Genomic DNA, 16,586 nt, shown 5'->3' on the forward strand with positions numbered 1-16,586 from the left:
TATATTAGATATATATCTTTTATCATGTTAGATTTAACTGAAACTCTTATGCGCTTTTTCCTACAGGTAAACGTTGCCAACACAAGTATAGAGCTATCGAAACAGAACATCACCCGTTTAGGCAGAATTCTCTTCCCTCCGAAGCCGGAGGTTCTCAGCAACATGTGCAAGCAGGGCTTCGACGATGCCCTCAGATTTTTGCACAGAAACAACATGATCTCCTGCACTCGATGCCTCGCGGTGCAGTCCACGTTCCAACTGCAAGAGGTGTTGAGCGACACAGTGTACGACTATGACCTGGATTGTGAAGAATGCAAGACACACAGACAGGTATGACTTGACTTGATACGATTTTGGCGGTTCTAAAAGTGTGGCCTAAATTTAGCACGTTCAGTTTGAATAAAAGGATACCTTTGTGCTAGCGCAAGAGTTTCTAGGTTGCCAGCAAATTATTACTAAAGCTGAAGTGAGCTTCAAGTGTTTTTAATTTTACACTATTTTAACATTCAAAATTTGATTTCAGCACGCTTTGGTAGACGATTTGCCCGACACCGTCATGACTATATTCCAAAACGCGATAGATTCAGCGAACCACGGCATCGTCAACTGGGTGATGAGACAGCGTGCGGTCCGGTATCTCACCATACTGGCATTGCCATACAGAGTGCCCATCGACATAATGTATGCCACACTCACCAAGTAAGTTTATTACTTTTTTAATTTTTGTATTGTAGTGTAAACTCTTTATTGTACATAAAAACACATGAAATTAATAAATAACAAGATGATAATATGTACAAAGGCGTACTTATCCCAGGAATCGAATTTTGTTCTTTATAAAGGACATTGTTTTTTAATTGGGGCTACTAAGAACATAAGTCCTTTATACCCTCATTTTATTGATCAGTCTTTCTAAAGTGGTGGTCAGAGGTTCGTAGTCAATAGTAATTTCGTAAATTATGTACGCAGCGCAAGAATACAGAGGCGCCATTCATTTATTATGTACAGAGGCCGGAATTCTCGTGGCACTTTTGAGCTGTCCTAGGGACTTCTCATTTGTCGACTTCCAATATTCATATTATATCAATACATTATAGAACACAACATATTAAAAGACTAAAGTAGAGGTAAACAACAACAGGCGGTCATATCGCTAAATAATATCAAGAGCAGTTCTTGCAATCTCTTATATTTCGCGTATATTTGAGTCTTTTATCCCGATGTTTCGAAATATCCACGCGATATAATTGTTTTAAAAAATTCGAAAAGTTGGTAAATGCTTATCTTAATGCTAAAAATGCCAAAATCGCCATAGGTGTGCCTATAAAATTTGAGGTTTTCCCTCGATTTCCCTAGGATCCCATCATCAGATCATGACTTGGTGAGAATGGGACCACCTCAGAAGAGTACCTACTCTTTCGAATAAATGATGAACAAACATGAAAAGAAATACAAACTGGAACGTAGAACGTTTTTTAAGTCGGTTAATAATCAACTATTACTGCATACATTTGAGGGCCAGGTCACTATCATAATAAAATTGTTTTCATTGATGGCTCAAATGAAATACAGAATTGTCATTTAAAAAAATCGGTATTCTAGTAAAAGTTAACTGTCCAAAAGGTTATTTAAAAGTATTTGTAAAACATCGATTGCGGCGTAGAAGTGGCCCAAATAATGTACAATACAACTAGGTATGAGTCAAAATAATCATCTCCGCGGGCTGTTCAACTTCTCGATTAAGAATTAAAAAATAGTAATACAGTATGCGCTAGCTTGATAACCTTTATCTTTTGCTGGCATCTGACCACTAGATTATTATTACTTTTGCCTGTTAAGTTCAGAGTTAAATTCAATTGCTATTCCGTTACACTGTTACACTTATCTTGTTATAAGTGCATACAAATTGTCAGCATTTAAATTAGTACGAGTACAAATATTGTGTTCCGATAAATATTGCTTAGTTGACAACAAAGTGGTCTTAATGATCCACTTATTTGCGTTATAACGATCGGATGTTAAATCGTCAATCGCTTCTTGAATAATATTATTCAACAGAACAGAGGCAACAATATCTTTAATACGGTAACTGCGTTTAATTATTAATACGCATTTAGATAAATACATGATCTAAGTCTGGTTAGGCAGGTCGATCAGATGAATTCATATTTAGGGCTTTTTAGTTAATTGCCATTTCTGAGTACAACATTTAATTGCATGACAGCTTTCTTAGTATAGTGCACCTACTATAAATAAATGTTGTATAGGTATTTGAAAGTAGTGAAAGTGTCGATTGATTAGGTTATTAAATTTTGACGTTTCTGTTGGACGTTCGCTGACTACTCGAATTATAAATGCTGAATGATATAAAAAACAATGAATCCCTATTTCTCTTGATTACCCACGCCAAAACAACGACTTTACTGAATTAATCTATCTTCTTTAAGTTTTATATTGTTTCGTAGGTTCTTTTAAAAAAAAAATAAGAAAATTACGCAGGAAATTAAGAAAAATAACAAACTTAACGACTAAACTTTCTTAACCTTAGCGCCTCTAATAACAACCGCAAGGATTACAGACATGAAATTCGACACGGGTTTTTTTCATTATGTATGCCTTTTAAACAGATTTTTGGCTGTTAACGATTTCACTAAACTAATTGCAATACATTAATATGAAGAAGATGCAATCTAAGTCTAGATCTGTTACAATCTGCCCTGGAATAAATGCGCTTCCCGGTGTCGAGCCAGTGACAAACGCTAGATTCTCTAAAATATTATCTTTAAAGTCATAGGGAGACCTTTTACTTTTAATTGTGCATTCGATTTAGCTCTCACTTCACGTGTTAATACATCAAGCATACTTACCAGTACTTACCAATCGGTTTCTGCCCTAATAGCTACTTACTAATACTTGCACTAACATATTTCGTAATGCTAACAAATTATTTATCACCAATAAAATCCTTAATAATATAAATGCGATAACAACTCTGTCCATCTGTTAACTCTTGACGCTTGTTTTATGCGATAAACGCTGTGTTAAACGAGCTTTGAACCGCAGGACGGATTTACATAGAATTTGGTATGGAGATAATTTCAGTGAGACCCTGGGACATAGGATAGTTTTTTATCCCGGAACACTGCGTAGTTCCCGCGGGATAGCTTATCCTCCTAACGCCAAAGTCAAATTTTGGATTTATGAACATCAAACTTTATGTTATTTATGATAGAATTTGATGTTCAAATTACAATAAGTCCTTTATAAAAGACTGGGTGTTAGGAGGATAAACGAATTCTTTGTAGACGGAGTCGCAGAAAAAGCTAATTACCCGTAATTTTTTTATCGATAAGTGCAATCAATGAGGAATCTATGCTAGTTTCGACAGTGAAAAAGTTATATCGATAGTATATAAAGTTATATCGATATGGGTTTTACGGTATGACCGTAAAACTAACAAGAAATTTGGAATTGAAATAAAATAAATACAAAAAGATTCCAAAAAACCAATCTTAAGTTAAAAAGTTATTTTTGCTGAAACTCAATGTTGTTTAGAATCGGGTCACGGTTTTGTTATTAAGAAAGATGTTATCAACTGTGCAATAATTCAATTTCATATTCATATTTATGACGTTTAATTGTTATTTTGTTCTCTCTTATTTCTCAAACGAGGTATATAAATGTTATTTTAATTAATTAAAGACAGAACATTTTATTTTTGGCAACGTAGACAGAAACACAAGTAAATTAAAATTAACATATCGCGAAATGGCCCCAAATCAGTAAACTGCTTAGTCCTGCAACTTTAAATTACGTTTTCAATATAGGTACATATATAACTTGTAGAAATATTCGTAAAGTTGAAACATTTTAGAAATGCTTGTCTTGTACCTGCCCAGTACTAAGTTTAGTCTGTTCTAGTCTTCTGTCTAACATTCCACATTCACGCTTTTTAGCTATGTCGGTGATACAGTAGAGAAGCACTCCGTGCAATACAATGTTGCCGGTAATATGTTCGTGCTTAGGAAGAAGTGTATCCGGCACAACAACACTATGACTAGGTTAGTGATGGGCTCCATGGCCTGTGCCGCAATGTACCGATCAGTCTTCGTCAAAGGTGGTATTTTAAGTAGCTTGGTCGGCTTATTCCATTTTGTTTCCATTTTGCAGGTCCTTATTTTAGACCACTGTCTAAAAATAAGGACACGTAAAATGGAGCAAAATTTAATATGCCGCTTGGTTTATGTGCATTGTGCAAAGCGTAGATGTGACTGTACTGGAGTAGTAGTTGGTGGAGTAGTTGTAGATATTCGTGGGGTTTAAGGCATTTTAATTGAGCTATGCAGTGTTCATTCGTAATAGTGGAATCTAAATCGCATTATCCATTAATGTAGATAAAATTTGTTTCATTTTGGAGGTACACTGGCGTTTAACAAAAGGTGATATATAATTTAATAGGTAGAGTCATTCACGATGACGCGTGCCGTGGTTCTTATTACAATTACAATGTCATTAAAAAGGTTGCCTGGAAGAGATCGCTCTTAAGCGATAAGGCCGCCTATTGCTCACCTTGTAATTTTTTCTCTGTGTATCTGTTTTCTGTATCGCTTACTATGTTTGGTGTACAATAAAGAGTCTTTGTATTGTATTGTCATTAATGGCTAATTTTGACAAAATCACGCGTCTTCGTGGATGGCACTAGGTATACCTATTAAATTTATCAGAATGTTTCTTTAATCGCAACGACCCAGTTTTTCTCCAAATATATAATTAGTATATCAACTGGTGGAGGTATCGATGTAGACTCAGAAAAATATTGACTCGTGGCGCCGGAACGTTTTGATACGATAATTGGATTTGCATAAGCTCTATATGAAACATTATAATAATATTTATTGTTTATTCGATCAAAAGGGACACTGTGAGTGGCCTAAGCACTGATATATTTTTTGCGTCGTAGCATGGTACAGCTATAAAACTTTGTCTTACTTAAGTGGTTACTTTTCTTATCTACTTTGGTCTATAATATAAAACCGGCCAAGAGCTTGTCGGACACGCCCAAAATAGGGTTCCGTAGCCATAAAATAAGTAATATTTTTCTAAGAATTTCGTATTTTATACGGAATCTTCCATAGTTTAGGTATATTTTATACCTTAGGCTGCTATTTACCCTTAAACTACTAATAATTCTCAAGCAAACTTAGCCGTTATAGTTTTCCTTGAAAGTTTGATATACTTACTACCATCCTGAATTTTTTCATATTTTTCCACCCCGTGGTTTAGATTTTAGAGGGGGAGGAGAGGCTCGATTTTAATGAAAATTTGCACTTTAAAGTTGAGTATTTCGCAAACAAATCGCTGAATCGAAAATCGTCTTAGCAAACCCCTAATGGTTTTAAAATACCTATTCAACGATACCCCACACTATAAGGGTTGGATGAGAAAAAAAATCACCCCCACTTTACGTCTATGGGAGGTACACTAAAGAAAATTTATTTATATATTTTTTTATTGTACCATTTTGTCGGCATAGTTCACATATATATCCGTGCAAAATTACAGCTTTCTAGCATTGATAATCCCTGAGCAAAGCCGCGGACGGACGGACAGACAGACAGACAGACAGGCAGGCATGACGAAACTATAAGGGTTACGTTTTTGCTATTTTGGCTCCGGAACCCTAACAAGAATTGCTCGTTTAAAGGTTATTTATGATCAATTTATCTCATTGCAACGTTCCTCTGACGACTTACTGATTAGGAATTGAGTTAAATATTTCCTATTTAATCATTTCCCAGCTTAAAACAATGTCTTCCCTATCTAAGTTGAAATATCACACGACAAATGGGTCAAGGATTTGACGCATGCGCACGTCCGATATTTATATTACTTATTATTTAACAAAATGTTATATGTTAATGTTTAATGTTAGTAAACTTAATTTTTTTATGACGTCGCGTCCTTGTTATTGGTAGATATCGTTGTTTGATTTTTAGAAATCAAAATATACTTTTTTTATTTGACCCGATGGCCGTTTAACGTCAAACGTAAAAAATATTTTCATAGATGCTTGTAAATTGAAATTGTTATCTACTGTTACAAACATAAAAGGTTGTGTTATGAAGTTTTAAGTGTCGTACCCACCCACGGTCGTACCTATAAATTCAACAATGGTAATAATTGTTCAATTTTCTTTAAATTTCCTCCGATACTCAAAAACATGTTTAAATAGTTTTTTATCCTTATAAATCTATCTCTGTCTATATACGTACACCAGCCTATATCAAACAAATTTATTATTTTATTAAACAAATCTGTTAGCGTCCTAACACCATTGGTTAAATTATTTTCAGCGGCATAATAACGTGCATGAATGGTCGCAAGCTCGTTCACGAAAACTTAGATCTCGTGAATGCGTCCCAGCGTGCTTTGCTCAACGTCACCAAGGCACTTATGAACCAAACGTATATACTTATCTATTACTATGTTTTCCGTGTCCGTGCCAAGCTGAGCTTTTTGATGCTGCTCCACCAGAGATGTGCGTGGATGCGTTTGAAATTTCAATATTTCAAATCATTTATTCAGTAAACAGGCCGCAATGGGCACTTTTACACGCCATTTTTTAAACTACCAGCGCTTTCGGAAAGACCATCATTGCCAAGAAGAATGCGCCGCAAGAAACGTTGAGAGTGTTTTTCATGAAACAATAGAAATGCTTCATTAACCTATTCTCGCTCCGCTCAGCTGTTTCCACTAGAGCTGTGCTGTGTGAGGATAGTAGGTGTGGGTCGTTACGTGATTTGAGCGAAACGAAACTAAACTGGTGACAAGAATCATGTCACTGGTTACTAAAACCAGTGATTTTTGGTAACCCGTTTGTTTCACTGCCTGCAGTGACGCTTTCTGTGACAGTCACTGTAACTGAATTAGAAATGAAACTAGTATTTAACGTAATTTGTTACAAGCTATTGAGCTATGACGTTATTTATCACAAGCATCGTTTTTCGGTGTAATATCAATAATTTCATACATAATCTAAGAATCGTTTTTTGACGTTGTATAAAGTTAAAGTTATAATTTTTACTCTGTGGTACTCGTGACGTCTGTAACGTTGAGTTGAAAATCGCATTACCACAAAAATAGCTCGTTACAAAAATCACCACTTGTCGCCTGACGTGAAACCAGTGATTTGGTTATTCATCACGTAACCAGTTACTGTATGTATACGATGACGTGCAATACCGCCCAGGAAAACGTCAGGGAAACGTAACGTCTAGGATAGGTTAATGAAGCGTTGCTATTGGTTGATAAAAAACTCATTCCTCAAATTCAAGTTCAAATTAAAATAATTTATTCAGTAAATAGGCCGCAATGGGCACTTTTACACGTCATTTTTTAACTACCAGTGCTTTCGGAAAGACCATCATTGCCAAGAAGAATGCGCCGCAAGAAACTTGGCAGAAAGTCATTTTTTCATAATAATATAATTACAAATAAAATATTTAAAAACTATATTATACAATTAAAGAAAAAAAATACAAAAAATAATAATAATAAAAATATAGGGATGTATGGGGTCCCTTAGTTACAATACTAAACACTAACTATATTTACGTTCAGTGGAAGTGTAGAATGCTTCCACCGTCATAAATTTTAAAATAATAATAACAATAATTTAGTTCTGAAATATACATTTCAGGTCAAGTAACCATTAAGCTTTTTGATTTCGAAGGCAAGTTCACGTCTGCCGCCCCCAAAGTTACCTCGCAACACAACCTCGCACATCTCTGGTGGAAATGCGGCCCAAGACGTTTTTTTTATGTTGGTGGATAGGATGTCGTGTTGTTTTGTCCGTTTTTTGTGTTTTTTGCAGGCGCCAATTGTCTGCTTTCTTTTTAATGAAAATATGCATAGTCCGTGTTTTGATATCTTACTGTACCTAAATTAAAATCTGGAGCCTTGTTGTGGTAACTCGAAACATTGTACACTCAACTCATTTTACAATTTCGACAATTGTTTTTATAGAACGTTTATATTGTCAAAGATATTATTTACTTTGAAAATATCATGAAAACTTAGTTTCTTGACTGTAATTTAAACAAGGAAACTATACAACTGATACTGTTAGCCGTATCGTCCGATTATCTTTTTGTTTATTGCTCTGACTCTGACGTCCTTCAGAGGTCGTTGTTTTTTCATTACTACTGATAATATATTTGATACCTACCTACTTAAAATATAAATCATAGGTTCAATTCTTGTTTTGCTTTTGTGTATGACATAGAAGAAAACAATTATATCAACACGTACAATATTTTACCTCATTCACTATTTGAAACTGTCTTAACGTACTATACTTACGCCACCTCAACGAAAATTAAGATACCTACTACAGTTCTTTATGATGATGTACGGTTATACGGTTAATTGCATCGCATCAAATTGTCGGAAGCTCATTAATGATAATTTAATCGTGATCTACGCCCCCTAGAAAATATAACTGACAGCTAGTATTTCACAGAATCGTGCCTTTACCCGTCCGCCTTAAGGGCCTCCGCTAACTCGCACGGGTGCACGCACGTGTACGGCTTGGCGCGGCGTGCTGTTTCAATAGGTTTCTGACACATCATGCCAAAGCCAACCGCATGTAAAGCTAGCTCCACACATCGGTAAGGCACAGCATCGCTTATGATGTGTGTCGCACCTCTGTGCTTCACCAACCTTACATTCATAAAATTGGCAGCAGAGACCCGCCTTACGCAGCGCTGTTCTATTAGCGACTCATGTGCTCTTGGCAACTACGGTTACCTACTTAAGTAAAATAATATATAACATAAAAAACATGGTTCTCTATCGTTTGGCCGAATTTCATATGCCCGAATGTATCGTTTTCTTGAATTTTCATTTGCCGTAAAGTAATTTATTTATGAAATAGTAATTTCTTCAGAGTTGATATTAAACAAACCTAAACTAACCTACTGCATTCTATATGATGACATGTAAAAAAAATCCTGAAAACAGCACGGTTCTATATATTTTATGGCAAACGTTGGTATGGCAAGTGAAATTCGGGCAAATGAAATTCGGGCAAGTAAAGGTAAACGAAAAATACATAGAGTTTGAAATCACATCAATAAATGTCAATAATTTAAAATGAGCGCAGCTGAGTAGCTAAATGACATGAATCAGGCCGCGCCCACCCAAGCTGTGCACCCGCGCGAGTTAGCGGCTCACTCCGTTTCCATTAAGGAAAATTCCAGAGCGTTCTAGAACCTTCTGTCCCTTCCAGATTCGTGGCATGCACGCCCAAGATGAGCCGCTCCTTGTGGAAGATCAGTCTAAATATGCTGCAGCAGCTGCACGGCTTCGTGTATTCCGCCCACGACCGGTCGAAGGCCGTCGCGCAGATTTATTACAAGCTCACCATGGACGCCAAAAAGGAGATCGCGGAGGAATACCAGAAGGATAGAAGGTTAGTTACAATAGAGTAACTCTTAATTGTACGGCACATAAACAGTTCAGTACCCTTAGTGTAAGTTTTCGGTAACAAAATACGTCTCGATCGCGTTCGCGTTACAATATCAATTTGTATGGAAACACGAACAGCGCCTCTAGCGGAACGTTTGCGATGTTCGTGTTTCTATACAAATTGAGATTTTAACGCGAACGCGATCGAGACGTATTTTGTAACTGAAAACTTACACTAAGGGTACAGAGTAGTGATTGCCAAAGGATTTTTTTCAAAATTGCGGATTTTTTCATATAGGAAACTTTCGGAAACTTCTCACAATTTTGTATGGGGATTAAAATTTTTCGTTTCTTAAATTTAACTTCCTATATTTCTTGTGAAAATTTCTTCTGTAGTTCAGAGTAATATAGTCCATTAACAAAATGCAGACGGCAAGCAATGGGTGGCTTTAAGCATAAAAAGAGTTCCAGGCAAGAATTCTCTCTTTAGTAAGTCAGTGCTTCAGCACGAGCCAGCAGGAGTGATTGAAGCCCAATATAAAGTGCGTAGGTGAGGTAGATGACTATAGGTTCACTCCTGCTGGCTCGTGCTGAGGCACCGACCGACTTCAGACTGGTAGAATATTATTTTCATGGTTTTTTGTACTCGGGTCAATTTTTTGTTACAATTTTTTTTTTGCATAAACGTAAAGTTACTGCGAAAATAGAGTTTGAAAACATGGTAAAGCGCGAATTTCGCACTTCTGTGGAATAAACCCTCCTTGTTTAAGTAACTAAAGCGTATGATTCACAATAACGTTGTGTTTGTAAACAAATATTATTTGTTTTGCACAGTGACTTATCGCAGGATTTCCGTGTTAGGCCAAGAGCTGTTTAGTAAGCGTTAGGTACAATACAAGTGTTAAAAAAATCTTGTACCATATAATTTAACCCACATTAAGGCTACTGGTTAAATACGATACAAGTGGAAAAATATTTTAATTCGAAAAAAAAGTTTTGTGTGGAAGTTGAATTGTGATGTCACAAGAAGACTTTTATCCATACAAAACATTGTTTTTACTTTCGAATTTCAATGTTTATCCAAGTTAATACAAGATTTTTAACACTATGTTTAGTAAACCAATTAGTACTTTGCCATTTTTTAATCAAAAAGTTAAACCAACTCCTAAATAAAGAAAAAAAACAGGCCAAGTGCAAGTCGGACTCGCGCACGAAGGGTTCCGTACAATTATCTATACAATTACAAATTACAATTATTATTTTTATTAGACATTAGCAAAAAAATGGCAAAAAAATCAAGTTTCTTATAATAGAAATAATACGGTATTTGACTATTTTGTATATGTTTTATAAATTAAAACTACACAATGCCTGTTATCGAATAGAAAATCAATTTTTAAGCTACCTTTACAAATAACAAAGTTATAAAGGTTTGAAATTCAAGATTAGACAGAGAAAGACATACTGGCATGTGACGTCACACGCCATTACCGCACTACTTGCTGCATAGAGAAAAGCGTTTGAGAAAGAGACAGGTATATAGATTTTTCAAAAAATCACTATAAATCCAATTTTCAACCGATTTAAATTTTGTCTTCGCTATCTGTTTATCTATATTTTCATAATAATATTAAGATATGGCAAAATCAGGAGTTGTCAAATACCGTATTAACGATGTAAGTAAATCTTATTTTGAATAGGTAGTTACCGTTATGAAAAACAATATTATACTTAATAATGCCATTATTAATTTATTAATAAGACAATTATGATATTTGTCTGTTATGACGGAAAATTTTCTGAAAAACAACATTATGAGTTGAGACATGTTCTTAGTAATGACATCATGAGTAAAAAAATATGAACACTGTCTGTTATGAGTTCCGATATTTTTAGTAAGTAATTAAAGATGTATGAACAAAAAATAAGAGGAAAAAAATTATGAAGAGTGATTGATTATTATGAACACAAATCAGTAGTAAAATAAAAAAGAGGAATTAGAATTTTATGGGAGTCAATATGGACCCAGTTACGGTATTTGTAGTATCCTCTATTAAAAGACGTGTAGAGGTAGATTTTTTTTGACATTCATAAGTGCTTGTTATAGCCTAAATTGAATAAAGATATTTTGACTTTGACTTTGACTTTGAGACGATTGCCAAGAGCAAATGCACAGGATATACTAGCATACTACAAGATATACCTAAATAGTGATTTGTGTAGGTAGGTATCACAGTTGTAGCTGTGCCTACAATAATGTGAAGGGTTCCCTCGATTACCCCAGTGCCCAGTATCCACTTATCGGATCAACAAAAAATTCAAATCTATTCATAAATGACGAAGTTCTGAAAATCAACCGAATTGATAACCTCCTGCTTTTTTTAGTCGATTAAAAATGTCAATGATCATCAATTGCCTATTGTAATCGGGAACAAAGAACGCATCTTTGTCGTCAACAAAGTAATTCGACATATTCAAATTAACATAAGTGCATAAATAATAGGATTAACTGTTAGGATAATGGCCGGTATCTAATCGGTAACCTTCACAGTGCGTTTATCTTTGGCTTTGCATCCGCGTCCGTAATCTCCTTTTACACACTTGGATACACTTTTTTTACCAACTCATTATACTAGGTCTAGGTTTCATAAAAAAAAAATGTTATACACATAGCTATAAGAGACGGTTTGTTTTTAAATAAATAAAGAAAATATTGATATTGTAATAGCGCATAATGGCATAATAAACAAAACGTTTTAGATCATTTTCGTATGTTTCGGTCAATAACTTAGTGACTTTAGTTTAGACATCGGTACGGTTCTGTCTGGCGTCAGTTTAGACCATCATTCTATGGTCAGAATGACGAGAGAATTATCTTGTAACCTTCACGGACTGACGGAGTGATGGGCCGAACTGATGAAAATTAATTTACTTAATAATATTCGTCAATCCAACGTTTTAAACTTTCGTGATTTTCACTCATAGTCAAAATACCCCGCACAGGACTTATCACGCTAACACACACGAGTAATATTTACCTCGACGTTTCGGCAACATTACAGTGGCCGTGGTGTGTCAAGTGTGGGGTGTCAAGTCTGCCTAGCAGCGCGAGTCCTTCGAACTACCCGCACTTGATCACAAATAGTACCGGCACTCGTATCACAAACTACCCGCACTTGGTCATTTTTATTTGTCACCCCATCACACCGACACACAACACTAATAACGTCCGATCGTCCCTCAGAAAATTCATCCCGACGCCGACACTTATTTATAACAGGATTCCACGAAGATGAAAGCTTATATCCATCGGCCCGGTTGAAATTTTTATGCTTTTTTATTTCAACTGCTTCATGTACCATTCTTGAATAGAAATGACGTTCCGTGGAGATAATTTTGGGATTGTAAAGCTCAATCCAGTGGCTTGGTCCTGACTGACCAATAAATGCTCGGTATGGCTATGATGGAAACGTCGAGGTAAATATTACTCGTGTGTGTTAGCGTGATAAGTCCTGTGCTTGGTATTTTGACTATGCGTCAATCCATTTGGAATGACAGAAAACCAGAATGACGGACTAAATTGACGCCGGAATGAGTGTGAAGTGTAACTGATGACTTTAGGTTCGTGACATTGAACGAAGAGTTGACAAGTGACAACAGTCGTCCGTCATCATCGCCAAGTCCAACGACTTACTATCGCAATGTAATCTATACGATAGGTCGATACGTCTATACCTGCTACAGATCTGCTGGGCTACTACGAAACTCGAAACTCGAAGTTCGTATCGTACCGACCCTCTCGCTCTCGTATTAAATAGTATAAGTGTAAAAGGGACCGCACGACACGAACTTCGAGTTTCGAGTTTCGTAGTAGCTCAGCTGTTCGAGCGCCCCTGCTAATTATCAATGTTCACGTGTAGACCTATCGTACTTACACGTTGTCTTAGTGTGCGTGACTGACGGTACGCTTGCGACTGAGGACAAGTTCGAGCTACGCACTCATAGACTTGTCGTACGGATACTTTTACAATTACAATTATAAAATGTGGAGGGGTGCTCCTTCGCGAGTGAACAGATCTGTAATAGTAGAGGATTAGTCAATAAGTTGTTACATCAAAGAGTGGTTCCTCAAAAATCACATCTCATTGGAATACCAGTTCTTACCGTAGCATAATTAAACTTACAAAAACCAAACGGTTTTTTTTTAATATTGCCACTTTTATGCATCAACTCCTAGAAACATAACCTAACCATCTTAGAAAGGTTGAAAAAACCCCAACATTGCCATTTTCAAGCACAATATCTTAAAAACGGCTGAACCGATTTTATGGAACATAGCTAAGTATCACCGCAACTCTCACGTAAAAAACACATAGAAATCTGCCTATAAGTTTGAGAACTACAATGCCACAGACAGACAGACATCTAATTTCATTTCTTTTAATTATTCAAGAACAACAATATACATTGTGTTTGAAATCATAAGTGCTTTGTTATAGCCTAAATTGAATAAAGATATTTTGACTTTGACTTGACAAAATCACATAACAGTAGAACACATACAATATCTACAGCCAGACATAGGTGTCAAACTTATATATAACATCCCTCTTTTTGCATCGGGGGTTAAAATCATATGCAGCAACACACTGCGGCCGCAGCAATTCAAAGAACCTAACTCCTGTCAGTATTACAATCAATCTTTAGACATACGAGTGTGTGCAATAATTTATTCATTCTTGATATCGTGTTTCATAGTAACATTTATTGCTTAGGACCTACATTATCGGATATCCAAATAGAAATAATGTATGTTTTATTTTTCAAAACGACCGGGTTCGATTCCCGAACAGAGTACAAGTTTTTTTTTAATTGTGTGAATGCAGTTTTTCTTACTAAAATCGATGACATGGTTCCTAAGAACAGATCAGATCTTCGTGTGTCTTATAGTTTCAGACTTTCCCATACTGACCGATCTAAATGTTACATCCTGTCCTGTATACACGTTTCTTCACAGTTGTAAATATAACGTTATCAACCAATCACATAGTACTCGTTCGGGCTTGTGAGAGAATGACTAACCCCCTATATCAGTCATTACATTAAACACGTGTTTACTTGCAAATGTACGACGTAGTGTTTGTTCAGAATATTGTTTAATGTAATTGCCAGATGGTTTTATGTTGTTTTCATATTTTAACTACTAAAATTCGTTTATCGCTATCCCGCGGGAACTGCAATTTTCCGCCGATTTTAGTAGTAGTAGTTCAGAGATATACCATTACACATTTGAAAGACCAGTATTTGTTGAAAGAAATAGTAAAATAGTTTCGTCAATTATGCAGTTTTTGTAAAATTTTGCTAGTTATGTTCTTTTGGTACGAAAATAAAATAAAAACCGGCCAAGAGCGTGTCGGACACGCCCAAAATAGGGTTCCGTAGCCAGTACAAAAAAAAACGAGTATCTTCACGGCACTTTCGGCACGTCCTTTTGTTGAGAAGCGCAGTTTTTCGGCAATAACTCAAAAACGGTATACCCGGTCATGTTGAAACCAATTTTTGTTGAAAGTATTTATTAAGCGTTACCTTTCCATATTTTTTGGGGGGGGGGGCACAACGTTTGCTACTTTGGGAGCGATTATTTCCGGAAATCTTCACTTAATCAAAATTTTTTTGAGAAACCTTAATATCTTTTCAAAAGAGCTATCGAACTACGTGCCACACGTTGATGCGAGTAAAAATTTTTTTTTTTTTTTCAATTTCTGTTACGTGTATGGAGTGCCCCCCCTATAAATATTTATTTTTGTAATTAACTACAAAACTAAATAGCGGCTTTTACAAGACATCTGTACTCCAAATTTCATTGACATACATCTTGTAGTTTTCGAGTAAAATGCCTGTGACATTCGGACGTACGGACAGACAGACCGACAGACAGACAAACGGACTTGACGAAACTATAAGGGTTCCGTTTTTGCCATTTTGAACCCTAAGAAAGCTGCCTAGCAATTGTCTTCTTATTCTAATAAATACAGGCTTTTTACTTCATTATGTGGACATTTTTAATCCTCGCATTCGCTGCTATTGCCACCGCTACCTATAAAAATCGTAGTTATTGTAAAATGGGTATATTTTATTTTAAGGCATTTAAGGTATCAATTTTGGAGAAATGGGGTAATTTTTAGGGTTTCGTACCCAAAGGGTGCCAACGGAACCCTATTACTGAGACTCCGCTGTCTGTCTGTCACAGGGCTCTATCTCTTGAGCCCTAGGCACTTGAAATTTTCACAGATTATGTATTACAGTGGCCGCGACAACAACAAAAACTAAAAATAAAATAAAGTTACAAATTAAAGGGAGTCGTCATACAAGAAACGCGTTTTATTCAGCGGGTTTTGATTGCTAGGCTGCCAAGATGACGGCCGTCAGTTGCTAGGGGCAACGCCCGTGACCCTATGTTGTTTAATGTTTAACTACTTATTAATTTGCGATTTTATTAGTGCTATTTTATAAAACCTTCGATAATTATAATAATTGTCTCTAAGACCGTGGTTTATTTTTTTGTGCAGCATTAAGACTAAATAACAATTTATGATCCACAAACCTCCGACACACACTTCACAAAAGCCAACTTCAATAAAGCACTCACAGCCGCTGTATTTGTTGCTGTCTATTTTAAAGGTACCTATAGGTATGTCAATAGGTTATTTCGATCGATATTTCGATAAGCAGCTTAATCTCAACCTTGGGGTTTGCGATTTCTTCTAGTCTTGCTGTATCACTTAGATTAATATTGCTGTTAAGTGCGCAATTTATTGCTTTGTTTGCACGCTTTTAAACTTTGCTATCCACGTGACTCATAGTTCATAGTTTCTAGATTTAGTTCGATTTAGGATTGTTGTTTATATTTTTCGTAACATTATTTTTTGACAATTTTCTAGCAGTTTCTTTCCCAACCGTGTTTGAAACTTTCGTTTCATTATTGTACTTGTAATCAACGAAACTAACACAAGTAATAAAAAAAAACATAGCAGTCATGATTTTGACGTCACGTTGCACGTCGCGTCACGTCTCATTTGCATTTGATTAGTGATCCTCTTGGTGCAACACCCTTGCCG

The 16,586-nt window shown here is 35.9% G+C and overlaps 1 protein-coding gene across 1 annotated transcript in view; it reads left to right on the forward strand.

Moving 5' to 3' along the window:
• Window positions 1-16,586, forward strand: part of LOC141445323 (uncharacterized) — a 48,949-nt gene that overhangs the window by 6,781 nt on the left and 25,582 nt on the right. Inside the window, exons 4-6 of the mRNA XM_074111122.1 lie at window positions 67-330; window positions 524-699; window positions 9,290-9,472. Coding sequence (XP_073967223.1) covers window positions 67-330; window positions 524-699; window positions 9,290-9,472 — 623 coding nt within the window. The remainder of the gene's footprint in view (window positions 1-66; window positions 331-523; window positions 700-9,289; window positions 9,473-16,586) is intronic.

Source organism: Choristoneura fumiferana, chromosome 2 (assembly GCF_025370935.1).
Source record: "Choristoneura fumiferana chromosome 2, NRCan_CFum_1, whole genome shotgun sequence".
NCBI classification, from domain to species: Eukaryota; Metazoa; Arthropoda; class Insecta; order Lepidoptera; family Tortricidae; genus Choristoneura; species Choristoneura fumiferana.